Source organism: Orcinus orca, chromosome 9 (genome assembly GCF_937001465.1).
Source record: "Orcinus orca chromosome 9, mOrcOrc1.1, whole genome shotgun sequence".
NCBI lineage: Eukaryota > Metazoa > Chordata > Mammalia > Artiodactyla > Delphinidae > Orcinus > Orcinus orca.
This window is the reverse complement of record NC_064567.1, coordinates 40254749-40281874: the sequence shown is the minus strand read 5'-3', so window position 1 is coordinate 40281874 and position 27126 is coordinate 40254749. Positions and strand designations below refer to the sequence as shown.

General features: G+C 41.5%; 1 protein-coding gene and 1 long non-coding RNA gene across 8 annotated transcripts in view; one reads left to right on the top strand and one right to left on the bottom strand.

The window, feature by feature from the left end:
• ELMO1 (engulfment and cell motility 1) overlaps positions 1-27126 on the bottom strand; it is a 549020-nt gene that overhangs the window by 409128 nt on the left and 112766 nt on the right. For all 6 annotated transcript variants that reach the window (XM_049715202.1, XM_049715199.1, XM_049715198.1 and 3 more), the window contains 2 exons: positions 16457-16497; positions 15142-15214 (listed from right to left, as the gene is read on the bottom strand). In XM_049715202.1, coding sequence (XP_049571159.1) covers positions 15142-15214; positions 16457-16497 — 114 coding nt within the window. The remainder of the gene's footprint in view (positions 1-15141; positions 15215-16456; positions 16498-27126) is intronic.
• Positions 1157-25412, top strand: LOC125965494 (uncharacterized). Of its 2 annotated transcripts, XR_007479433.1 has the most exons (7): positions 1157-1229; positions 1329-1429; positions 3554-3659; positions 4053-4177; positions 4762-4874; positions 23888-23957; positions 25315-25402. It is a non-coding gene; the product is annotated as an uncharacterized LOC125965494 (long non-coding RNA). The 2 variants fall into 2 exon arrangements; XR_007479434.1 differs by lacking the exon at positions 23888-23957 and having other exon boundaries at positions 25315-25412.

Here is a 27126-nt window from a genome sequence, read left to right as displayed (position 1 = left end):
GATGGCTAATAACCTAAAAAAGGAGATGGTAGTGAGGAAAGATGGAGTGAAAGAAAAATAAAGTTACAGACTAACAGAAAGGAAAGAAGGAAGGAAGGAAGGGGTCAGCAGGAAGAAAAAGGGTCAGAGGAGAACTAAAAATAATAGGGAGCAGACTAACCAATAGGGAGCAGACTAGCAATGAGAAAAGAGAAGAAATACATTTAAAAAATAAGAATAGAGGAGGAACCATCCCTTCCTGTTCATCTCTAAATGAAATGGAAAAGCTTAGATAAGATCACAATGAATCACTTTTAAAGTAATTTTTTATTTTTTTGTATTTTTCCCCTGTAAGAGTGAGAAGTGATTGAAGAAGGTACTTGATAACCAAGGTTAACCTGCCCTGCACCAGCCCTAGAGACTTGATAGGACTGCAATTAACAAACCAGGCATCTTTCAGCTTTCTCTTTAGTCACAGTACCAAGCACAAGACTGTCTTTGATAAATGAAGAGCAGTTACTGGTTTACAAGTGGAGTTGATGGTAACAAAGCACTTATTTTTTAACTTTAATCTTCAGACACGGCAAAGGAAGTAAACCCATTTCCCCAAGAATTATACTCAAAAGAAGGTGTAAATATCAAGGTGCCTAATTCCCTCTAAATTCCTCTGAACACTTGTTCAATTTACCCAGCTTCCCCTCTCCACCCTTAAAAAGAAGCAATAAATTGTTCCTCCTCCTGTATCTTTTATCAATGTGGAAAATCACCTCATTGCTGCTCTATGTTTTAATGCTGTAAACTTCCTTCTATATTTCTTATTTTAACTACCTTTTCTTCTTCCTCTTAGCTTAAAAAGTTGAAATCTAGCAAAAGTAAAAGATAAATTTAATCTTTGGATAACTTCTGGAAAATAGTAACTCTATCTAACAGCTTTTTCCTGAAAAAGAAAGGTAATGGGATATGGCATATGGTGGTTTAATTAAAAAGCCCCAAAGTTGTTTGCCATCCTTTCCATAGAGAGGAGGAGCCCATGTCTTCTCCCCTTGAATCTGGGGAGGGTTATGACTAATTTCAGCAATAGAGTACAGCAGAAGATTCTACAGAACTTCCAAGGCTAGGTCATAAAGAGCCATACAGCTTCTTCTTGGTTCTCCTGGAATATTGGCTCTCAGGAAATGCCCTCTCAGGGGGCTTCTAGGAACATTGCCACCATGCTGTGAGGAAGCCCAAGCCACATGGAAAGACCACAGGTAGGCAGTCCAGTGTACAGTCCCAACTGAGCTCTGCCTTTGCGTCATCCCAGCCCAGGAGCCAGACATGTAAGTGAAGAAGCTCCCAAATGATTCCAGCCCCCAGGTATTTGTGCCTTCCCAGATGAGACTCCAGACATCATCAGAGACAAGCCATCATCCTTGCTTTGCCATGTCCAAATGCCTCACCCAGAGAATCAGTAAGTATCATCTCCACTAACAATGGGTTTTGCTTCAGGTTACTGAATATGGGGTATTTTTAATGCAAAAATGAATGGAACTATGGAGCTAAAAAGAAATGATCATGCAATAGTTATTACTGTAACATAACTCTGATCACAGTGGAAAGTGTGTGGGCATCCTAGAGCCCCAAATGTCACAGAGTGTCATATCCAGAAACCAGCTGCAGGCTTACTACCTTTCTTGGGTTGAGGCAAGATCTCCTTCCTCTGCCCTCTCCCCAGTCTTTCTACCAAATTTTGTATCTTTCTTTTACTTCTCTTCTTCCTTTTGTTCATGCCTATCCCTCAAGTCTGCCCTTGAGTCACTGTTTACTGTTGTAGTGGGTATTCATTTTTTCATTAAATAAATATTTTTTTGCACATTGTTCTAGATACTGGGATAGTAAAGTGAGGATATCTAACTTTGCGACACTGTACAGCAAAGAATGTAATGAAATGTTTTTCACACTATGGATCACAATCAGTGATAGTCATGAAGTCATCCTGATGGATCCTAGCAAACATTTAAAAAACAGAAAACAAAACAGAAAATAATAGACTCAAAATAACAACAACAATGAAAACGCATTTCGGTGACTATTGTTTCATGACTATTTTGTTACCTTTGGCACAAGGTATATATTCTGTCTTCAACTTAAAACTTTGAGAAACATAGTCCAATAGCTATTCAAAAATAAACCTCATTCCTAGAGTATAAAAAACATGAATGGGATTGTACTTAGGAAATTTGCAATTAGGTTTCTGGCTTTGGGACACAATGTAAGAGTCGGTCGCAGGGCCATTCTCAGAACTAATCTCCTCTACTGATAATGGGTTTTTGCTTTTTACTGTTGTTTGTTTTCTTTACAAGGGGTGTTCTGGTGTTTCTAGGATCATTTCTGGTAAACAAGTGCCTGTCTTTGCAGGAAACCCATGTGTCATTCATCCTGTAACTGAGCATTACACAGTTAAATGTTTCAGTACTTGAGTCAATCTATTCATTTGTTTAATAGCTGAACTGGAGAACATGGAATTATCATGACCTCTGGCATTTATCTTTGCCTGCAATTCTAGAAGCAGTAGTATCTTACCAAACACAAGCTAGGGAACCTAAGCAAAAAAAGTTAGCCGCCTGTGCAATCATCTTGTTATAGCCTCTATCCAACAGTCGGTGGTAAACATTAAATAACAAGACATAAAACCCACTGACATCTGAGTAATGCTGGTGGCAGTCAGTACCCTCCTCTCCCCTGCTCCCTCTTTTATATTACTCAACTTGGACTGTCTTTTTTTTTTTACACTTCATCCTGAAATAAGTCTATACTCTTCCAAGTCCTCTCTAGAGGAAAAGCACTAAATGATTTTAAATGATAGCTCCCATCCAATTCCCAAACTCTTAATTAGAAAACTCTAAAAACACCCCAAAAATGTTTTTAGAGACTTCAGTAAGTTTAATGCCAATTTAGTTTGAGTCACTAAGAGCAAAGGTACCAGGAGAGAGGTGGGGCGACATTCCCAGAAAAGAAAACAGCTGGCTGAAGCCTAATGGCAGGGCTGGATAGCTCCTGGGGAAAGTTAGGACACTCTGATGCATGTATGCATGTGTACCAGTGTGTGAGTATACTTCAATTTTCACAGGTTGGGCTTGATGAATTGAGAAAGGGCTGAGGGAACCTAAGAGTAGTACGTATCATTCTATCCCAAACAACGTCCCAGGAACCAAAAACCCAAGTATGTCATGTGGCTATCATCCTGCCCTTAGCTCAACTGCAGCCTTTTGTCTTTGGTGACTGAATTGGGAAAAATCCAATATGTTCTTAAAGTAAATATGAATAATATTAATAATCTTTTGGTTCCTGGCTTGGAGAACCTCAAAATGTAAGGTCTGGGGGATGATAATAAAACTTTCTTGGTTCACATGTGGCATGTTGCTATAGACTAAATGTTTGTGTCCACCCAAAAGCTATTTGTTAAATCCTAATGCCCAGTGTGATGGTATTATGAGGTGTGGCCTTTGGGAGGTGATTAGATGATGAGAGGGGAGCCCTCATGAATGGGATTAGTGCCCTTACGAAAGCTGCCTCTCCCTTTCTGCCTTATGAGGTTACAGCGACAGAGGGCCATCTATGAACCAGGAAGCAGCCCCTCACCAAGCACTGAATCTGCCAGCGCCTTCATCTTGAACTACCGGCCTCCAAAACTGTTGTTTGTAAGACACTCAGTCTATGGTATGTTGATAGCGAAGCTGAAAGGACTAAGACACAGCAAACACGATATGACAAATTCCAAAGTGCTTTTCCTGTTGCTCAAGATTCTTGCTACAACCTCTGTTCTTAGTGACTGGCTTTCACCGCATGTACATATAATTCCAACTGCAAACACTTGCATTCAATTGTTCCTTGGTTATTGGAAAATGTGTCACCACAGTGGAGTGTGACTATCCTAAGTTTCTCCTTCACTTAATGAAAAAGAGTATGTGGAGTGGGGAGAAAATGCTGACAAGGTTTCAAAGTCACTGCCCATGTTTTCCTTCATGGAAACTCTAAAGCATGTATTTAGGCCTAGGAATCTCTCTACTCATCCGTGATCACTGCTTCCACAGAGCCAACTGCCGGAAATAAAGAACCGAAGATGGGTGAACTACAAGAATATCAACGGATCCCCCAGGGTGAAGTAAAGTAAAACTCACTTTCTCAGAATTGAACAACAAAAATCATAAACTTGGGGGTAAATTATCTGTCAAAACTACAGTTTGGTTCTTAGAAGTTGTTGTTTGCTATAATGAAAATAAAAATGATAATACTGACTTTGAAATATTACTCTTTGACCATCTGCCTAATGAATAATTATTTGTATGAGGTACCAGAGGGTCTCTTATTTTTCCCTCCCCATAGCTATTGCTGTGGACTAGAGATAAATTCATACAGCTGACCAAATTCTCAGAAACAGGTCATTTATTCTAAAGAAGGAGTACTTAAATCCATGAGACTGGGTTTAAGTATCATCTTATGAAATCTGATGAATCTTTAAAAATTTTAGTCGACACCCAGCACAGTATAAATATTATGTGTGTGTGTGTGTATGTGTGTACGTACTTATTTTGGAAAAGATAATTAATCAGTCCTGCGATACTAAAAGCCAACTTTTTAACACTGATTTAAGACTCTAAGAGGAGCATTAAGATTCATTTACTCACTCTATGATCCCTCCACTGTGAATAATCTGAAAGTTTATGTGCATATTCTGGTAATTGAATTAGCCAACATCATACATAATTTATTAAGCAACTAATTGTATCTTTTCTCTTACAGAGAAAACTGCATCACATAAAATCCACAAACAATCTTCGAACACCTGAAGAATATGTTCAAGGAACTACGAGACACTGCAGGGGCCCCAGAGGGAGAACACGAAGTTTTTGCTTGTAAGTCACTTGCAACTCCAGGGAGGGGAAAATACAAATTAGCACACAAATGGTTAAGTACCACTTCAAGGCAACAATAAAGACATGCAGATCCTGCTTAGCTATCAAATGGACCTAAGAGACAATAAAAAGACAATAATTCCTGTAGCAGCAGAGAAGAAGGGAAGAGATTTAGAGCTGAAGGACTGAATGAAGGCACTAATCTCCAACATCAGTATTAAGATTATTTCAGGCAAGCAGCTATGGTTTCTTCCAGCTCAGACAATTTAGGATTGGGAGGGCGAGGAGGGTCGGCTGTCCCGAAATGGCAGTCGTTTTAATGGCATTACTTCCTGGGTGTGTTTGTTGGTAAGACTCATCTCCCCCAGAAGCAAGGAGTCTGTCATTTCATCTCTTTATTCCCAGCATCTAATCTAGTGCCTGAAACAGAATGGGATGGAGGGAGGGAGGGTAGGCAGGACTGAATTCCAGGTGAGTAAAGCTACATGGGGGAGACAGAGCAAGGTTTATTTGGAGAACGTTAAGGCAATTTGGCTAAAGCGGAGAGAACAAGAAAAAGATGGCAAAAAGAACATGTCGACTGGGGCTAGATTGTGACACACACCCTGACGGCCAGGTTAGGAAGAAAGTTGGACCTCGTTCTCTCTCAGCAACAGTGAAAACCAAGCAGAATGATGTCCCCACTTCAGGCAGCGCACAGGACTTCTAGCCGATAAGAATTCACAACATGGGTTTTCTTCTGCAGACAAAAAATATTGCCTGCCATTTCAGTAAACAAAGAATGTTGCCTGCCATTCTGGTAAACAACAAATGTTGCTGCCACCAAGCCATCAGCCACAGCAGCAGGCCCCCAGCCTGTGCCCTGAGGGGAATTCAGGATGTAGAAAAACAGGATACCGACCCTAGATGGTTAAGATGCGTACCTAAGGAATAATTTCAGTGAGCCCAGACTCTTGAATCCTCCCAAATGTAGAAAGCACTAAAATCATTAACTTGAGATGCCTGGTTTTTTGTGATTAGCAGTAATCTTTTGATGTCTGACTAAATGTTTTGGTGTTTGTTTTTTATTTTTTGTTTTGCAAAAATTCCTCTGTATCCTGGCTCCTCCCTTCCCTCTTTGGAACAGTTCCTCACAGCTACCTGAGAGGCTGTCTCCTGGGCTATAGTCCTCAGTAAAGTCCCTGAATAAAACATAACTGGCCACTTTTAGGTCGTGCATTTTTCTTCAGCCGACACATCGCATGCAGGAATAAAGAGAAAGATCCAGAGGCTGCCCACATTTCTAATGGGTAATGTTCAAATGGGGCACTAGTACCACCTGGACTTGTGAAAAATGTTTGAAGTGCAGCCTTGATCTAGTGGATCTGCATGTCTAGATTTGAGGCTGTGATCTCTATTTGCATCTGAGAGCTTCTGGTTTGGAACTTGAAAATACCCTGAATAGAAATGACACAGCTTTACTATCTAAAAAATAAAGTACTGGGGCTTCCCTGGGGGCGCAGTGGTTGAGAGTCCGCCTACCGATGCAGGGGACACGGGTTCGTGCCCCGGTCCGGGAAGATCCCACATGCCGCGGAGTGGCTAGGCCCGTGAGCCATGGCCGCTGAGCCTGCGCGTCCGGAGCCTGTGCTCCGCAACGGGAGAGGCCACAACAGTGAGAGGCCTGCGTACCGGAAAGAATAATAATAATAAATTAAAAAAAATTAAGTACTGTACAACTTTGTAAATATGCTAGAAGCCATTGCATTGTACACTTGAAATGGTAGTTTTTATGGTGTATGAATTATATCTCAATTAAGATGTTAAAAGCTTAGCACAGCGCTTGGCACATATGGGAAGTCAGTACAAGTTTCTTTTCTTGAATACATGCATGCATGGCTCTTTTCCTCCTGGCATGTTTTGACAGCCCTGGATTATGAGCTGGCAGATCCAAGACAAGCAGCCTGTCTAGAAGAGTTCAGTGCTTGCTAAAGGCTGGTGACAGGCATACAAGCAGCCAGCAGGGCAAGGAGCATCCACACCGGAAGTCAGGTTCAGTTATAAATCAAAAGAGAAAGAATTCAGCAGCGAGGCACATGTGAATGTGGAGTCTTTAACAAAGGGAGAGCAGGCAGCAGGGTACGAGAAAGGCAAGAGATGGGGCAACAGGGCAGCAGGAGAGAAATGCTGGGAGCCAGGAGCCCCAGGAGAGCTGAAGAGTCAGCGCAAGGTGAAAAGCGGGACCGTCTTTCTTTGCCCATTTCTGCCTGCTGAGAGCCAGTCCTGGAGGCCCTGGCCCAGATCAGCAGGTGGCAACCCATGCGCATCACACCTGGCTGAGGGATAACTTGCTGAGGCAGCCACAGTGGCTTCTGTTGAACAAATCTGGAATCTTTTACCACAAGCAGCAGCAGAAAAAGGAATGTCGCATAGGATGTGCGGCTAGGTTAGGAAATTTACAATGTTCCTGGGCTCTGGTTTGCTCAAATTAAAATGCCTGTCCCGGTGAAAGTTCTTTGATCAAGAGTAACGGAGGGCTTCCTGGTGGCGCAGTGGTTGAGAATCTGCCTGCCAATGCAGGGGACACGGGTTCGAGCCCTGGTCTGGGAAGATCCCACATGCCCGCGGAGCAACTAGGCCCGTGAGCCACAACTACTGAGCCTCTGCGTCTGGAGCTTGTGCTCCGCAACAAGAGAGGGCACGACAGTGAGAGGCCCGCGCGCCGTGATGAAGAGTGGCCCCTGCTCGCCGCAACTAGAAGAAAGCCCACGCACAGAAACGAAGACCCAACACAGCCAAAAATAAACAAATAATTAATGTTTTTTTAAAAAAAAGAGTAACAGAGACCCAAGTACAGTGGTTTCAGGGGAAGGACTGTAAAGCCACAGGATATCCTCTCACAGGGATGCAAAGACAGGAAACAGAAAGCAGAGAGGAAATCAGGATTGGAAGCCGCTCCTTCTGCCCATCCTCTGACTCCCTCACAGGCCTTCATCCCCACTTATCTCAATCCTTTCTGCAGACTGGTGTTACTCTGTGTACTTATGGCCGGGGCTGCAAAGCCCCACATCCAGCTTGTAGGAAGATGCATCTGCCCTGACACCACAGCAGCTTTGACTCCATCTCACCTTCCCGTTCTAGCAAACATCATCACCCAACTCACCTCTCAATTTCAGATTCCCAGAAGAGAAGCACGGTGCGGGGGGCCAGGGGGGCTCAGCTAGGGTAAGGTGTCAACTTCTGGTCCCCTCAGCTATTGGGGGCAATAGAGAAGGGACACATGGCACCAGGCCATAGGCTGCCCCTCCTAGGAGCCAGTGGACCGGCAGCTCCCCAGGAAAAGACATGCCTCAGTTTGCTTTGTATTTTGTTTGGTGCTGGTGCTGGTGGTGCTGGTGTGTGTATTACCTTCTTCAGGGAAGAACACATTTCAAACACGAGGTTTCCTTAAACTACTTAACATACAGCACTTGCATTTACTCTCCCTAGTTAATCCCCCACCTCGTACATATTTTCAGTGACTTTCAAACATTTTTGACCCCAGGGTAAAAAATAAGACTAAACATGTACTACATATGAATGCACATGAAACAAATATTTCACAAAGCAACACATGTAACACACTCTGTTTTCTATCCTGTTATAGTCCATTTTTTAATGCTCCTTCAACCTATTAAACTGATTTACCACCCTCTAACAAGTGATGACCAACGGTTTGAAAAGCCCTACTATTACCTCTATTGTCCTGTAATTTTATCATTCAAAGACAATTTTACACTTTTCCCATTATACTCATATAGAAGAAAATTCCCCAATCCTTTCCCAATAATACCCCAAACCCCACAATATTTTAGCCACTTTTTAAAAGATGAAGCAAGTGCACCAGAGATGTCTAGTGCACTGAACTGTTTTCATTACAGTGTCCTTGAGGCAGTCACATGACACCCCTGTGCTCAATTTGTTTAGTGACCAATAAGGACTCACGCCCTTGGGTTAACCAACCCAGCTGAGAAGCACCAACCATTGTCTCTGTGCAAAGCCAACCTTCCCACACAGGGATGGAACCAGCTCCCTTGGGCTTACCAGCCTCGTTCCAAATGGAAAAGAAACTCTGCTGGTAATGTGTGTATCTCTGGGGAATTTTTAAGGCAAATTACTTTGCTCAGCAATGCTGATGCAATTGGGTTATTGGGTCACGGGTATAAATAGGATGAAATGCTTTTTGGAGAACCAAGAGGTAGTAGAATGAGGACTGTCAGTAGAGGAAACCAGGGAGGTAAAAGAGAGGATGGAAAGATGGATTTCCACCTCCCGCACCAAGAACTGGTGTGCCTTCCATCTGTGGCACAGCACGATGAGAACTGCCGAGATTCCTGCCTGTCCCACGGCACGGCCCAAGAGCACAGGACACTGGCTCTGGAGCCAGACTTCCTGTGTCCATCCCTGCTCTGTTGCTTACACCCCTGAGCCCCAGTTGTGCCCTCCAGAGAATGGAGCAGGTAACAATAAAACCTGGTTCACAGGCTTCCTGTGAAACTCAAGTACAACAAAGAGCCCATGTGAAGCGAAGCGTTTAGCTCAGCGCCTGCCACAGAGCAAGCATCCAACAAATGTTCAGGACGGTTGTTACCATCCCCCCGACTAATGCCCCAGCTGACCTGCGAAGGTGCCTAAAACTCAGAAACAGAGTTCTGTCTTTGAATGAATACTTTTCCCGTTAGTTTCTCAAAGTTCAGTTCAGACATGGTTAGCCCACTCCAGGACCCTTCTGGATCCCTCTTCTCTTCTATAATCGTTTGGTTCCTGCCTCTTCTTCCTCAAAACCTGTGCCCACTTCAAGGTATTCTTCCCCCACTAGACCCTGAGATCCATGGATGCAGAGAATGAAAGGGATTCATCTCACTGAGCTCTTTGTAGAGCCCAGTGCTTGAAGTGTGACAGGTGAACTGAATTCCACACTATGATTGAGTAGTCTCCTGACCCGGGTCAGACATACAAGTCCCAGGGATACACAAGCCCTGTCTGCCCAGGGATTCGGGGAAGCTCAAGGCCTGTCTGAGAACACAGAGCACCTAGGAAGTGGGAATGGCATTAAAAAGGGGTGCCCTTCAAATGACCCCACTTCTTTCCCCGAAAGTTCCTGGGGCCAGCTTTACAGAGAGGGCCTGGATGAGAAATGGGTATCTCTATTCTTACAAAATAAAAACTTATAGAAATAAGATACTGTCATGGTATATCACTGTACTTCACACATTCTGAAGTAGGTCTTAGCACAGGGGACCAAAATACCGTCCTGAAATCATGAGAAAACTTCAATTGTCCACAAGTACACGATCTCCTAAAGGTGCCCTCTACCATGCCCCATGCTTTCTGGGGACCTACCTGTCTGCATGCTTAGGGTTAAGGATGACAAGGCAATTTTCCTGTTTGCCTAAAAAATATGGTATTAATGCAATAATACTACCTTAGACAATTATACAGTCCAGACCAAAGGCAAATGAAAATGTGTTTTGCTAATCCCCAGTGAGTGGAAGATTATCTGTTACAACTTCCTCCAAGCCATCCTCTTAAGGAATAAAAAGGTCACAGACTAAAGCTGGTAAGCAATGCTCACAGGCTGTAACTTCCTGTATTTATTGTCCTGAGGCAATTACCATCAGGATCACTGGCCTGGTGTCAGCAAAAAAAAAAAAGGAGCATCATAAACAAACCAGGGCCCAGGTAGTGGGGGCAGAGGGTTTCCAGGAGGTGGCATAGACAGCTTTGAAGGCAGACCCACCTGGGTCCAAGCCTCAGCTCAACCACTGCCCATCTGTATGACCTAAACGGGTTGTTGCATAATCTCTCTCTGTCTCACTTTCCTCATTGTAAAATGGAGATAATAATAACCTGCCTCATCACACTGGAATGAAGATAATGGACTAAAATGCTTAGTCCTCTCTCTATATAAAATTCTTTTTTGGAAGACAAATTCCACTGGAATACTTAAAGTAAACAAATGGACTACATCAAATTAAAAAGCTTCTGCAGGGAGGGAGACGCAAGAGGGAAGAGATATGGGAACATATGTATATGTATAACTGATTCACTTTGTTATAAAGCAAAAACTAACACACCATTGTAAAGCAATTATACCCCAATAAAGATGTTTAAAAAATAAATAAATAAAAAGCTTCTGCACAGCAAAGGAAACCATCAACAAAATGAAAAGGCAATATGTGGAAAAGAGAGAAATATCTGCAAATCATATATCTGATGAGGGGTCAATATCCAAAATACGTAACAAACTCACACAACTCAATAGAAAGAAAAGAAAAAAAAAGCCCAATTTAAAATATGGGCAGAGAAAGTGCATAGACATTTTTCCAAAGAAGACATACAAACAGCCAACACGTATATGACTAATCAACATCACTAACCATCAGGGACATGCAAATTAAAACCACAGTGAGAAATCGCCTCACACCTGTTAGAATGGTTATTATCAAAAACAAAAAAAGAGAGAGATAAGTGCTGGTAAGGACGTGAAGAAAAGAGAGCCCTCATACACTGTCGGTGGGAATATAAATTGGTATAGGCACTATGGAGAACAGCATGAAGGTTCCTCAAAAAATCAAAAATGGAACTACAATAAGGATCCAACCGTCCCACTTCTGGGTATATATCCAAAGGAAATGAAAACAGGATATCGAAGAGGTATCTGTATTCCCATATCCACTGCAGCATTATTCACAACTGCCAAGATATGGAAACAACTGAAGTGATGTCAACGTATGAAGGGATAAAGAAGATGTGGTAGATATATACAATAGAATATTATTCAGCCATGAGAAGGAAGGAAATCCTGCCATTTGCAACAACATGGATGAACCGTGAGGGCACCATGATAAGGGAAACAAGTCAGACAGAGAAAGACAAATACTGCATGGAATCACTTATCCGTGGAATCTTAAAAGAAAGTCAAACTCATTGAAACAGAGAGTAGAAAAAATGGTTGCCAGGGGCTGAAGGGTTGGGGGAAATAGAAAGAAGTAAGTAAAAGGGTACATTTCAGGTTATAAAATGACTAGGTCTCAGGATCTAATGTAAAATATGGTGACTTAGTTGATAGCACTGTATTGTATAATTGAAATTTGCTATGAAAGTAGAATTTAAATGTTTTCACCAAATAAATAAATAGCGATGATGGATATGTTAATTAACAGGATGGGAATCCTTTCACAATGTATATGTATATCAAATGACCATGACATATGCTTAAATATCTTACAATTTTGTTTGTCAATTACATCTCCGTAAAGCTGAAAAATACACAATTCACTTTTTATTTTGTATTTTCTCTCTCTGTGTCTGAGACATCACCCTGAAATATGAAAGTTTCTGGGGCAGAATTTGAACTTGTAAATAGCTGAATCTTAACTTTCTCTAAGGCATTTGCATGCTATGCTTCTGCTGAACACTGCTCAACAATGTGACATTTTTACCCCCTGCGATGAAAAACAGAAGTTAATGGCCCAATAAGCAAATGAAGACAATTTCAGAAAATGGGCTTGGATAACATGAGAAAAGCAGGGGAGGTGCCTTCCTGAGGATCTTAGTAGAGAATCACAAGCATCTATCAGTTACAGAATATGTTAGCTTGTCCAGCCAGGGCTGGAGAATTTTTCTTCTTTAAAATTACAGGTGATATTTTACCTGTGTCAGAAGAAGGGAGACCACCTCACATACAAGGGAAAGTCATTAACTAAGAACATGCACAAGTTTCGAAAATTAGTCACCAGTTACCACGGTAACACAAATATCACCTAACAACTCACTGGGCTGTAAGTAACCAAGATGATGCTAAATACATTACTTTAAAAAGGGGGGGGGGGGGAAATGGGCTCTATTTTTAAGAATACTTGCAAAGAACTAGATGGACCTAACCGCAGACTGAAGGCGGCCCAGGTTTGCCCCTGTGGACCCAGAACTCAAGATCCATCTCCTGCCCTTTGTGTGTCACATTCTGTGTCACATGCATACACTGTGCTCTGTGACAGCTGTAGGAGGAAGAGTGATGACATTTTACTTACAAACAAAGAGCTGCAATTGGGAAAATGAGCCTCCTCATTCCCTAAACTTTTAGTAAAGGAAGAATCCTCACTACTGGCCAATGAAGAGAGACAGACAGATTGATGACAGATTTAGGTGGCAGTCCCTTTAAATTCAACATTCAGGATTTCCTCAGGCCAAACAAGATCTCTCAGAAAATAACTAGGATGCCCAATAAAATAATAATTTTCCCATTGTTCTGAGTAGCTTGAATTTTCTGATATTAATGTTAATATCAGAAAATTAGATATTAATGTTAGATATTAATGTTAATTAGAGTAAAAGCATAAATAGTATATGAATTTTTAAATTATTCTACGAATTGGCCGCACACAAACACCCTCCTAAATGAAACTTAGCACTTGACCTCTGTTCATAGTGCACAGTGCCTGGGACACTCGGGTCCCATCTCTTCAGAAAAGTGGCCCCAGAGCAGTGCTCCTCCAAGTAGTCCCTGGGTACCTGCATCAGAATTCCACAGAGGGCTCTTAAACTGCAAAATCCTAGGCCACATCCAAGGCTTGCTCATTCTGAGTCTCTGGGGTTGCGATCTGAAAAACCTACATTTTTAAGTGATTCTCCCTGTGATGCTTATGTTCTCTAGTCTGAGAATTCCATCCTTAGTAAAATCACCAATACATTGAGGTCTCCTGAGAATGATGACAGAAGACAGGACAGCCACCAGGGGACACAAGCCAATACAGTTAATCAAAGGCAGAGTTAACTGTGACTCAATGGCTTTGGGGGCACAGCCTAGGGTAAAACACTAGCACAATATACTAGTATTATATACAGGTGTGTGTGTGACATAAGTTTCTCAGAAACAACACAGGTGATGTACTGTGACCTATTTTACTCTATTATATTCCAATTTTTAATGCTATGAACACCCACTAAATTGATTTCACTACCCATTAAATGGTGATGTTTGAAAAACACTATTATAACTTCTGTTGTCCTATAATTTTATCACTTAATAATTTTTAAACTTTTTCATATTATATCCTAAATAGTAGACAGCCATCCAATCTTTTCCAATAATACCCCCAAAGTCACAATATTTTAGTTACCTTTAAAAGGTGAACCAAGGTAAATGAGACAGTCTTCTGTTTAAGGGTATCAACAACAATATTCAACTGCTAACATTTAACTTTTATTTATTTATATCCTCTTTATCTCACCGAGAATAGCATGCAGATTATATAAATATAAAAGGAATAAAAAATCTGAAGAAAACGAAGCAAGGGGGAAGTAAAGACAGAAAACTGTTTGCGGAATGAATCAAAGCAACAAGTAAAAGGAATAAATACAACACAGGCCAGGAAATCTAGTCCACTTGTTAACTCTCAGCTTTCTGGCAATCAGTGTGCAGAAGAAAACATGATCACTTATGAAAATTCCAGGGACCATCTGGGAAGAATAAAGCACTTTTTTCTGTGGTTTATTACCCCTGAGATATTGGCCAAGCCATCTGACTTCTATGATTTGGTTTCTTATCTGTTAACCAAAGCCACTGTGGTTTCCATCACAGATTAGTCTTGAGGACAAAATCAACAAACAGAGGTGATGTGCTTGGCCCAGGTCCTGGCACATAGTAGGTGCTGAATAAATGTTAGTTTTCCTTTCTCTCATTAGGGATCTCTAAGACATTAATTGTACTTGCTGTCAGAGCCACTGTAGTCTTCACAATTCCTCCTTCTCCTCCAAGCTTCCTAAAGAGATAAAATCACCCAAGAAGAAAGCAGCGTTCCCAAGAACCACAGAACACTCAGTGCCTACACAATGCCACCTTCGAAATGGTTTCTTGTCATTCTTTCAATAACTTTAAGCAGGGCTTAGAGGTTATTCTGAAAAAAAAATTCTGAGAAAGAAAAGCTAGACTAAGTCATTAAGTATCAAATAAATGCTTTAACCAAGCAATAAGAAAGAGAGATAATTAGTAAATTCACAGTTAGAAGGCAAATGCTGTTGCTAAAACAGGACACAGAAACATATTTGGTCTTCACTCTTGAATGGGCTAAATATCCCCTTGTTAATACTAAAGTAGCAGTTGTTTGCTTTGCAGACTCTATTTTTGTGGATGGTAGAGATGCAAAATTTAGACCAGCACGTTTAGTCCTGAGTAGAGGAAACATCATTTATGTTTTAATTTCCTTCAAATATAAGTGTCCCAGATTAAATAACACAGTTGACCTACCTTTTCTGTGATATAGAAGTTTGAACTATCAGCATGCTGCAGTGCAAAGTATTCATGGTTGGCAAGGGACCACCTGAAAAATACAAGCATAAACTGATCAGAAAAAAACAAAAAAGGGTCATTTTCTTGTTTATAGTTTGAAAGAGTTAGATGAAAGAGTTAGATGAAATAAACACCCTATGATTGGAATTGAGCCAGTACCCAAGTTACCCACAGTGCAGTTCCTAAAACAAAATGGCATTAGCCCCCCTTTCATGACCCTGAGACCAACCATTTCAGATGTGGGTCATCTAGGTGTTATTCCAAGCCTATTGGTCACCTTTAGGCATTTTATCTTTTTTTTTTTTTTTTTTTTTTTTTTTTGTGGTACGCGGGCCTCTCACTGCTGTGGCCTCTCCCGTTGCGGAGCACAGGCTCCGGACGCCCAAGCCCAGCGGCCATGGCTCATGGGCCCAGCCTCTCTGCGGCACGTGGGATCCTCCCAGACCGGAGCACGAACCTGTGTCCCCTGCATCGGCAGGCGGACTCTCAACCACTGCGCCACCAGGGAAGCCCTAGGCATTTTATCTTCATGGCTTTGAGGGAAAGGTATTTAAATGTAAAGTTCCATTCCTCCCTATTATGAAGGAGTGAGTGGAGCAGAGAGAGGGAAATAAGTGCAATTTAAATTTTTGATAATGGTTACATTTCAATTGTCTCTGTAGTCTACAGTCCCCAATCGGTATGCTTGCTGTAGCTTGGAACATTCCAATTAAGGATCTCAGGTCTTAAATAAATTCCAGGTAATACTCTATTCACACTTCTGCTTTAAAAATAAAAAAAACTCACGCAAATTCCATATCAATGTGCTTTTCCTTTGGATGGTTAGAGCAACCCCAGAGAAGTAGGAAAGTTCACTATCATTGTGGAGTTCCACATGGCAGCATAACCACCCATTGACCTGTCTTTTAAATTATTTTATCTTCTATGGGGACCTGAGTGGCCCTCTCATTTTATACCAGATGAAGTGTGTACTTAACCTCAGGAACTTACACTGCTCCCGGGTGAGCAGGATGAATGAACCACAACTTTTCAAAATAAATAATATCAATTCCAGTGTCCACATATCAGCCATTCTACACTTTCTATTCCTTGAGAAACAGTGATAATTTTTTTGGCTGAAAAGGCATGGAAATCTTACATAGCAATTCTTGGTGTCTTTTGGCAGGTCAAATAGTGACTTAGTGAATAATATTTAATGATTGCTCAAGAATATTTTATTTGCCTTTCAATTTGTGGACTGGAGCTCCCCGGATAAATCCTGAGTAACACTTACCCATCACAGACTTCCTTTATTATTGCAGACAGTGGTTTTTTCTGAAAAATAGAAAAAAAGGAAATACTTTGTGTCAGTTTCATTTCATCATTTTACATTAAAAAAAAAGAAGAAGAAGAGGCCTAATAAAGAGATATCTAAGTAAGAAGAATTTACATATGCTATTCTTGGTTGTGTCAGTGAGTGTGTTGTTTTTCTCAAGGGAATAATCGACCAGCCATCACCACAACTGTATTAATGATTTATCACCCTTGTGGTCATTTTTTCTATACTTTAACATTGCTAATTGAAAAAAAACATAGATCATATTTAACTTAGCCACATTAAAATCAGGATGAAACATAGCTTTGGTCAAAGACCTCACAGGCAATGACAATCTGCAAGGTCAAATGATAACCAGAATTCCTCAAGAGTACATGAATCGGGCAACCAGCAGTTTCATTTTATGCAAACAAGCTTGGATGTGGGATATTTTTATGAGAACATGAGGCAAATGGAATATGAAGCATGGTGACATTGTTCCTACAAAGTGCAGAGAATTCTTCCCCCAACTGTGGCCCATGCAAATGCCAATCACGCAGCGGCTTGAGCAGGACACACTCAAGTAATGGGACCATGACACCATGTGCCATGGTGTCAACTGGCGGCTGACTACAGCTGTGCTCTTGGCCTAACAGCCACAGCTGTGCTCCGCCTGCCTCCAGATTGAAAGAATGTAGTGAAGAGACACACACAGCTCGCCCAGAGATGTCGAAACTCTTTCTGCTTTGGATGCAAACAGACCCTGGCTATCTCCTGGGATGGGCAGTAGTGTGTCAACCAAAGGAACACATTACAGACAAGAAACAAATGGGGAAGAGAAATCAAAGAAATACAACACATGGCCCTGGGTTTTCAGATACAACCACAGAAAAGCATCTAAACATGTTTTCCTCCTGTCCCTCTGAGGGGCACTGTCCTATGGGGGAAGGAATTCTGAATCAAGCAGACTCAGTTCAAATCCTAGCTGTGTCAACCTCTCTGCAGTGAGACCTACAATTTCCTTAATTTGCTGAACCTCAACTAACTTACCTGTAAAATGGGCAGAGGACCTATCCAGTCCTCAGGGCGGTTGTAAGAATTTTAAATTAAATTAAATTAAATTAAATTAAATGAGAATTAAAGGGCAAAATATTAAAAAAAAAAAAAAAGGGTTAGGGCTCCACTTCCTTACCCTCTCACATCACTAGAAGACCTTGATTTCCTCTTTGCATCCTTGCCCTTGGACCCGATGCTGCTAGGTCTGCCCTCTTCGTTAGTTCTGAGCACTCTTCATAGTCCTTTCGAAGGGCCTCTAGGCCCTGATAAAAGCTCCAACACAGTCCTCAGTGTTCCTTCAATGCTCTCCCTCCCTCTGGAGCTCTAGGGTCTATGACTAAACCTACAACTATAAATGCAGTGGGCAGAAAAGGGACCTAGAATTGCTGAGGGGTGGAAAGATGGTAAGTATTCCTGACATTCTGAGTTGGTCTCCTTTAGAATAAGATTGGAAATGGAGATTGGGTTCTACAGTGAGGTTACAGGTTACACAACTCCTAGACCTTTGCAAGAACTTGTCCATTGTTTATGGCTCTGGCTGTGAGTCAAGGGGCAAATGTGCTCTCACAATCAAAGGACAAAGGAGCTTTAGAAACAAAACTTTTCCCACAAGATGAGGATTTTGCACTTCCAGTTGCCAGTGGCTTCTCCAGGCTGTCGGTATTTCATGAGGACCTAGTGGTCTCCTACCCTCCTAATCTTACTTCTTGTACCCTCAAAACTGAAATATAAATAACAGGGCTGGATTTCAGACTTAAATTACATTGAAAGGACAGATCAGCCCAGGAAAGTATTGCTATTGATGTAGGAGAAAGCATTTAAATTACAGCTTTCAGAATTAGAATTCTTAGCCTAGGTAACTTAGAGGAATTTCTTGGATTTTAATTCAGGTCTGATTCATAGATTCAGAATCAAATTTGAAAAGACAGAAGTCTATGGGCTTCTAGAACTGTCATATCTAGAACATTCTGAAGTTGGATATATGAAAGGAGTAAAGACTCTGGAAGAACAAAACTTAGAGATTTAATAGAGAAAGATTAAAGAAAAACTTTAAACCACAGAGGAAAAGGAACCATAGTTAACTGAACATAATACACTCATAATGCAGCCTCACCAGTTAAAACGAATGTTATGTAAGGACAGGGCTGGTCCCACGGCCCACTTCCTACACCTGTCTCCTCCATTCTTTATCTGTTCCAATGAAACACTGGCTCCACTGCCCAAACCTAATTCCAATGACTTTTCGCAATTCTCATCTCCCTTAATCCATCCACCTTATTTGACAATATCATTACTACCTTCTTTTTGAAACACTCTTTCCAGAGCTGCTATATTTCCTTCAGTCTCCTACAGTTATAATCAATAATCCTTCGATAAAATTCAAGAGATCTTTCATTATTTCTCTTTTATCTCTAGCTTCCTAACTCCAAATTTCTGTTCCTATCTCTTCTGTTTTTACTTAATTGGTCAGTTCCTCATTAATTTCAACTGCCCCAAGTCTATAGCCTGATCCCAAACACCCTTGCAAATCTCTGACAGTTTGTTAGAAATAGCATGTTAACTCTCCTTCAAGCATTTTATTAAATATACAAACAAAAAATCATCACTCTCACCATTCCCTACCCATCAATCTACCCCAATAATAGCATGCCCCTGCCCCCACACTCCCTCCATCCCAGCCATGATTTCTGTGTCTTATTATGACACCACTACAGCCCGGAGCATCATTAACCTTTATTTCTTCACCCTCCAGTTCTGATTTGTTACAGGTGATGTAGCATTTTCCTCTGTGACATTCACATCATTATTTCTCACCTCCTCCTAACCACTCTTCTAAAATCCTGACACTCCTCCTTCCAACTCCTACCAGATAAGTCATACCCCAAATCCATCACCCTTAATTCTGTTTCCTCAGCCCCAGTGTCTTTCCTGAGTACCAGCCCATCATTACTAGCACTAACTACTTGCCATAAGTTTCCAATCAAATGCTCCACTGGTCTATCAAACTCAGATTCCTATCTTCCATTAGTTCCTGCACTTGCCTTGCCTATTCCTGGCAGTTCTTCCATGTACACTTCTAGGGAACTTATCTTTGCCTTCTCTATTCTGTGACGTACGGATATTTACAAGACACTGCGTCCCATCATTCCTTCCTCCACAACCTCTCTCCCCTTAATCCTTTCCAGATCTTACTACCACCTTTGGTTAAGAGTTCTCAGGATCTTGGTGCCAGATCCTTGCAAAACAGTCTTTGCATGTCCAGTTTCTTTGTCTCCAATCCCCACGTTAACTATAATTAGGCAAAATCACGCTTTCCCCACAAACTTAACTCATGTCATTCTTTGGCTCCAGTAGCCTTCATAGGTCCTCCATGACCATCACCTATACAGTATAAATCCCTTAGCTTGTCATCCAAGGCCTTCCACAATCTGGTCTCAAGCAGTCAAGCTTTACTAATGTTGTACACGTTCCCCATGCTTCTGGATTAGCGGATGATTCATCCAAAAAAATCCCACCCCCATACTTTCACTTAATGCCATTTGTTAAAATGTCCATCTCCTCCTTTCTGTTCCAACTCTAACAATGACACCTCCTCTGAGGAGATGTCCCTGATTTCCCCAGATAGAGATCAGTCCCTCTGTGCTTAGCACATTAAATATATCACTCCTAAGGACTTAGTGTATCTGCCTTATCTTCTTGTCCCTTGAGAACAAGGCACCTTAATTCATCTTCGTAACCTTCTCCACCCCTCAGTACTAGTTGCACAGTACACAGAGGAGACTCAGTACACTTCTGTTAAATGGAAAATCCACAGGTTCACTAACTTTCCTTTCCAAAACAAACAAACAAAAAAGGCTTGACTGTAAAAGTAAACCATTTCGAAGGACAGCCTGGATTAATCAGCACACATCCCACCTCCTACCAGGTAAACCACTGCGGGGTGGCTCTAAGCAGCTGCTCAGACATGTGAAGGTTGTCACTACTCCCCTCACAGACCACTCTGTGATTCACAGTTTGGAAGAGCATTGAGTCAGCCAGGTGATGAAGAGTATAATTCAACAGGTATAATTGTCTCCATCCATTAGCAAGGCCACACAGGTAAGCACGAACTGCTCCTGTAAACAGGGACTGAATGAGATACCCCAAATACACTCTTCTGGTAGCAGTGCTTTTCTCACTTTCTATACAAAGCCCTCAATTTGACGTGAGCCCCTTGCCTGACTTAAATTCTAAGCCAAAGGTCGGCTCTATGTTTTAGTTAACATTTGTTCAGGTTACATAAGATGTTTCCATCTATCTGCCCAGTTCTCTATGACTTGGAAGTAGGGTGACAAGTGCGATGCCTTGGTAGCTTTTTGTAGACCCACGGAATAATTTGCCTTTTACCTCATTGAGACGAAAGCCCAGGAGAAAAGAAAATTTGATCTAAAAGGATGAAAACTGGTTCCTCTCCCTTTGATTCCATAAATGCTAAAGGAATGAAAACTAACTTCTATACTCGACATGAATATATCTGGATGTAGAGTATTGAGGCACAATTATTTTAATTGCCTGAGCATGTTTTCATAACTTAAAAAAATCGTAACTAAATCCCTTAAGCTTTTTGTTCTGAAGGTCAAAACTGCCGTCTCAGACTCAGCAGTGAGAAGGGAAGAGCAGGAATGTTTTTCAGGATAACCCAGAGGGTTAGACAGTTACCAGATTTCCTTGTGCAGGGGACTGGGGATTATGTGCACTCTCTACGCCGTTCCCTTTAGCAACGGTGAGGTCATCTTGCAGCATGAGAAAGTATTTCTTCTCTTTATATTAATCTGGGAAAATCTTAATGATGGCACAAAAATTTTTATTTGTCAAAGTATGCATTTCCATCCGAATTTGGTTGGAAAGGTACCATGTGCCAACAGTTCTATTCAAGGGGTAAGCTTTTTTTGTTTTTTTGGGGGGGAAATTTATTCCTCCCTTTTTATTTTTACTCTTATTCTCCAAAAGAATTCCTTTATTCAACTTAATTTATCAAAGAGTAAGTCCAGAAAGCAAATCTCCTGCACAAAAAGATTGATCTACTTTACATGAAATCACCTAGATTCCTGAGAATGGCCAAATTCCCCAGCAATTCAGTTGTGATCCACATCTCTGCCTCTGTCCTCATATGGTCTTCTCTCCTGTTCTTATAAGGAGGATTTAGGGCCCACCCTAAATCCAGGGTGATCTCATCTCAAGATCCACAAGTAAATATGCAAAAACCCTTTTTCCAAATAAGATCACCTTTGCATATTCTGGGGGTTACGACTTGGACACTATTAAACCTACTGCAATTGGGTAAGAAAAAAAAAAAAGATTTTTTTAAGGATTAGAGAGAGAAAAGAATATTTACTCTTTCTACCTAATCCTTAAAGTAGATGTTGATCCTTCACTCTCCTTTCTAAACTCTCTCCTGCCTTTAATGAAATGCCAGTGTCATAAATTCCTGAATCCATGTCACCCACTATGACCCTTCTTCTAAGGTCTGGTCCTCCATTCCCAACAACCCCTGGTGGATGTCCTGCCACCCCTTCAAGATTAACACTTCATCTTCTTCCTCAGTAAACCAGATCCTCCCCCTGTCTCGCTTTCATCTCTTAAAAAAAAAGATCACTCTCCCACCCAAAGCTCATGGCTGCTTTCAGGCATGAGAGAACCCCAAGAAGAAACATCCTTGGGAGTCCCCAGTTGTTTATTTCGGAGGTTGTGGAGTCCCACCTGCCTTGAGGCACGTTCTCCGGACACGACCCAGCTGCTGTCCCTCATCAGTGTCCCCTCCCTGATGAGCTGCGCAGTTCCTGTTCAACCATCTGTTTCTGCCCATTGGCAGGGCACCGGCCTGCGGATATTACCCAGGCCAAATGCTCACCTCGGAGCTCTCAAGTCTGCTGCTGCCCACACTGATGCCTTGACACCAGCCCATGGCGGCTGGTAGCTTCCCCATCCGATGTGATACACGCCTGTCAGCAACTATGGATCGTGGGCTGCAGTTCCCACCTCTGACATCTACTTCTCAGGCCCAGGTCTGTCCTGAAATGAGCATCATCCCCAAAACAAAGCTTGGCTTCATTGAAATCTTCTGTATTTCAAACGTTTTTAAAGACACGAGGGGAAAAATGCTTATGACATGACAGTAAGTGAAGGGACACCAGAAAAGCATTTTAAAGGCTGAATTTTTACCAACTAGCTTTTCTATACCTTCCCCCAACTATGAGCACTTGAATGACTTTAGAAAATGACTTCCTGGGGTTGAACCCCAACTTCTGCAGCCCCTAATTTTGTAGCTTTAGGCTTTTTACTTCTCCTCTCAATGTTTCCATTTTCTTTTCTGAAAATAAAAGCAGTATCTTGCACATTGTAGGGTAGTGAAGATCAACTGAGGGGATGTATGTAAAACCCTTGAAATTGCACCTGGTACATAGCAAGGCACTGGATAAATGTTACCTATGAATAGGTTCTTTCATCTCCTAAATCCTGCTTGGATGCTTTGCAGGTACTTTTTTTTACAAGTTGGTTAAAGAAATTAAATACATGAATGAATGAGTATCCAATTCTTCCTTCTTCCTCAAGTGACTCCAACTCCCAGTGCTGCCTTTGGCACTCATCTCATCCTGTTCTTTATTCTTCAACTCATTTTCCTTTCTTCTGCTAACTAGCTTATACTCGTTAGGAGGCAGAGACTGCCTCTGAGACACCTCTGTCACCTCCCAAGCGAGTGGCTGCTAGGCCACAAGGGTGCAATTAATGAACATGTTTTGATTAAGAACAATTCTTTTTTCAAACTTTTAGCTTCTTTCCCTTTCTTCTGGTCTCTTCCGACTGCCTCTGAAGCTCAGGCAGGAGCTAAAGATGGAAGACCGACAGCAAAAGGAAGACAGGAGCAATCCCCCATCACCACCACGCAGCTGCCCTCGCGTCGTGCCATTGTCATACAGCCCTGTAATTGCAAAACCATTTTCCACAAAGACTTAAAGTTTTTGGTCCCAGACTATTAAAAAGCCTTTCTCTAGTGCTTTAAAAGAATGTGACAGCTGCTTTATTTTGACAGTTAGACAGCACTTGGGATTTTACTTTGCTTTTATAGATGGAAATTCATTGAACATATTCTGCACAGCAGTTATGAGTAATGTTGGCCCAGAAAGAAAAGAAACCCAGCTTCCAAATGTCAGGACACCTCTGAGAAGGGATATGCATGTTTACTACGACTTAGCCTAGAATGTGACTTGGAGAAAATTTCATGTGCAATAACCCTTCTAGTTCCCAGAGGTGCCTCCTGACACTGTGTCAATGACACCAGTCATTTTACAACAGCGTTATTTCTCCTCCGTTCAGCCCGATGACTACTCTCCATGCTTCTGAGCCATATATCTTTAACATGGAGGAATCCAATGTGTCCCGAGAGGTGTGTATGCATATTCTGTTTTCCTAATAGCTGCCTAAATAATCTGAAAGTTAACGACAAAAGCCACACTTTCCTGAGACAAATTTAGCTGGTTCTTGGAAAGCAAGTATTTTGACGACAGTTCCAACGTGAATCACTGACACAAGACTTCAGTGACTGTCAGAAATGACAAAGGGGGGAGCTCACAACTACATCTCCAAAGTAGTAAAACTATGTATCACGTTAATTTTAAAAATGGAAAGATGACAGGCTATGCCACCTTTTTCTTGATAAATGATTTGTGTCTAAATGGTTTACTAAAAATGATTTGTTTCAAGCTTCATGAAACTAATTAAATATTAGATTCAGCAAGACAAAGTACAATCTTTGCATCATAAACATCACTGGACTATGTAAGGGAGCAAAGACAAAAAATAATTAGTGCTCTCACGTATTAGTGGGTTAAAGAGGAATAGAAACACCTCTTTCTCTTTTAGGAATTGTGATATACTTCTACTCAGTAGAAACTGTGTTCCCCTTCAGTTGGAAGGGAAACTGCAATTTTAGAAAAGGACAGAAATGTAGAGATGAGCAATGCAAAAATAAAGCCCTACTCACATCAGTTATCTCTTCTGAGTCTCCTTCCTTGTCCTTGACTATTTTACATTGTCCTAATATCAATGTTGCTATGGATATAAAATCTTTTTCCAAATTTCAATATCTCAGGCAGCAAAAACAACAAATTTCCCAATTCCTATATCCCTCTCTACCTTCCTTAATATCCGTCTTTTCCAAGAAGTACTCCCAGATGACTCGGGCCTGGCTGGCAGGCCATTTCATTCCACCACACCTTGAGTCAAGTGTCCTGTTTTATGTGGAAATGAGTGATTCACACTGTGACTCAGTTCAGGTCTTAAGGTTTGCCTGTCTTCACTCCTGTGAAATAGTCTCCTTATTTGTGTCAAGTTCATATGTGGAAGGTCAATCGTATTTATGTGCATGGTATGAAAGTAAAAAAGTCAGACAGGTTCGGTAGGATAAACAGAAATGACTGCTGACTCTGATGGACAGGGTGATATCAGACCAGGTGGGTAGATATGAAAAAGCCAGATAAGCTCTGAAGGCAAAGTAGAGTTCAAGTTCAATTTAAACACAGGATTATGATGGTTTATCAACTGCGAAGAAACTGAGATTGGGTATAAGGCAACTGTCGAAGAATACTAAGAGGAACTAGTGGCAAAGGGAGTATTAAGAAGTGAGTTTACTTTTTTAATGTAGGGCTTTTTGCCCCCTTTTACTACTTGCCTCACTTTGCCATGTAGTTGCTTTACTTTGTTCGTGAGTGGATGCACTAACGCCTATTCATCCTTCTTTCTAGAGTGCTTATGGATGTGCTGAGATATCTGCCAGCAAGTAGTGGAGGAAGTGAGCTTCCAAGTCTCAAATATATGTCCCATGAATGTGACCACAGCAACCTGAGGCTAAACCACATCCTTAAAGAACAATAAAACAGGCTCTTCTGGAAGGGTCTGGAATATCCAAAGAATGGCCACAACCTCATGCACTTTCTAAAACTCCCCTACCTTTGACATATCATCAACCCAGACTTTCATTATCTATCATCACTTGGCTAGCCCTTCTGATAATAATGATAATAGTAGTAGCTACTATTTATTGAGTGACTACCATATATCCCCTACAAGATGATGTTACTAAATCTACATTACAAATGAGAAAACTGTATGAGCATCTGGAGATGTTAAGTAGCTTGCTCAAAGCCTCACAGCATAAGGGGCAAAGCCAGAATTTGAACCCAGACCTATATAATTCCAGAACCCTTGCTCTTTAACTCTGTCCCAAATCTGGAGTACTAGCAACCATCAACAACAAGCCCAAGGGCCCAGAGCTAACACCTGAGGGGAAGGCAATGAAATTCTGGGCCTCTTAATTCCTGGCACAGAGTGAGCTTTTGAAAAATGTTATTTAAGGCTCAATGAGAATAGTAGATGATCCTGCTTCATGGACTACCCACACAAATTATGATGAACTCCCAAGTCAACACTGAATCTTTTGATATCCAGGGGAAGAACTCTCTGCTCCAACTTTCTTCTCACTTTGGATGCTCAAATCAACACCTCCAGCCCTGACTTCTCCATAGTCCCCTTCTGTCTCAGCCCATTTTAACTGGAGCGTGTATCCTTCCATAACCTCAAATTCAAATCTTACTCCAAAATTCTTTTTCACTTTTCAACTTTTAGTCATCTTTTTCTGGTCTGCCAGAAAATAATCTTGCAATCAACGTTACGTCTTCCCTCTCCTTCATGTTGTTTGTTCTTCTTCAGTCCTGCCAAGTCAACCTCAGAGGTTACTCTCTAAACCTCTTTATTCTGCCCATGGGTACAGAGAAGCAATTAAAAATAGTTGCTATTTGGATTACTTAGGGCACCCATAAAGTCACGGTAAGTGGATGTTCATGTTGCATATGGAGGAGCTGACAATGTCATATGCGTGAATGAGAGAAAGTGGCTAGAAAGGCAAGCCGGAGGCCAAAGATGTCTAACTTGACAGTTTGGACTCATCATAGGTTTTTTTTTTGTTTTGTTTTGTTTGTTTGTTTTTTTTTTTTTTTTTTTTGGCGGTACGCGAGCCTCTCACTGCTGTGGCCTCTCCCGTTGCAGAGCACAGGCTCCGGACACGCAGGCTCAGCAGCCATGGCTCACAGGCCCAGCCACTCCATGGCATGTGGGATCCTCCCGGACCGGGGCACGAACCCGTGTCCCCTGCATTGGCAGGCGGACTCCCAACCACTACGCCACCGGGGAAGCCCCTCATCATAGGTTTTTTAAGCAGGAAAGTGACACAATCAAATGTGCATTTTCTAATGATAGGCGATTACACTGGAGGCCAAGAGACAAGTTGGCCAGTGTATCAAAACACAAAGGAAATCTGAAAGGAAGTCCAACCATATGGATAAGCTTTCGTATTTTCCTGTACTCATTTGTAAGTGTTCCATGAAGAATGCGACTCCACCTGAATATTCCTCCACTAGTGTTTTCTATCTTGGTAGCTGTCACCAACATTTGCCCAGTTGTTCACAAGAAATCTCGTTATCATCCTTAACATTTTGCTCTCTCTTACCTCCCACGTATAATCAATCACCAATTTCCTGTCAATTTAATCTTCTCATATG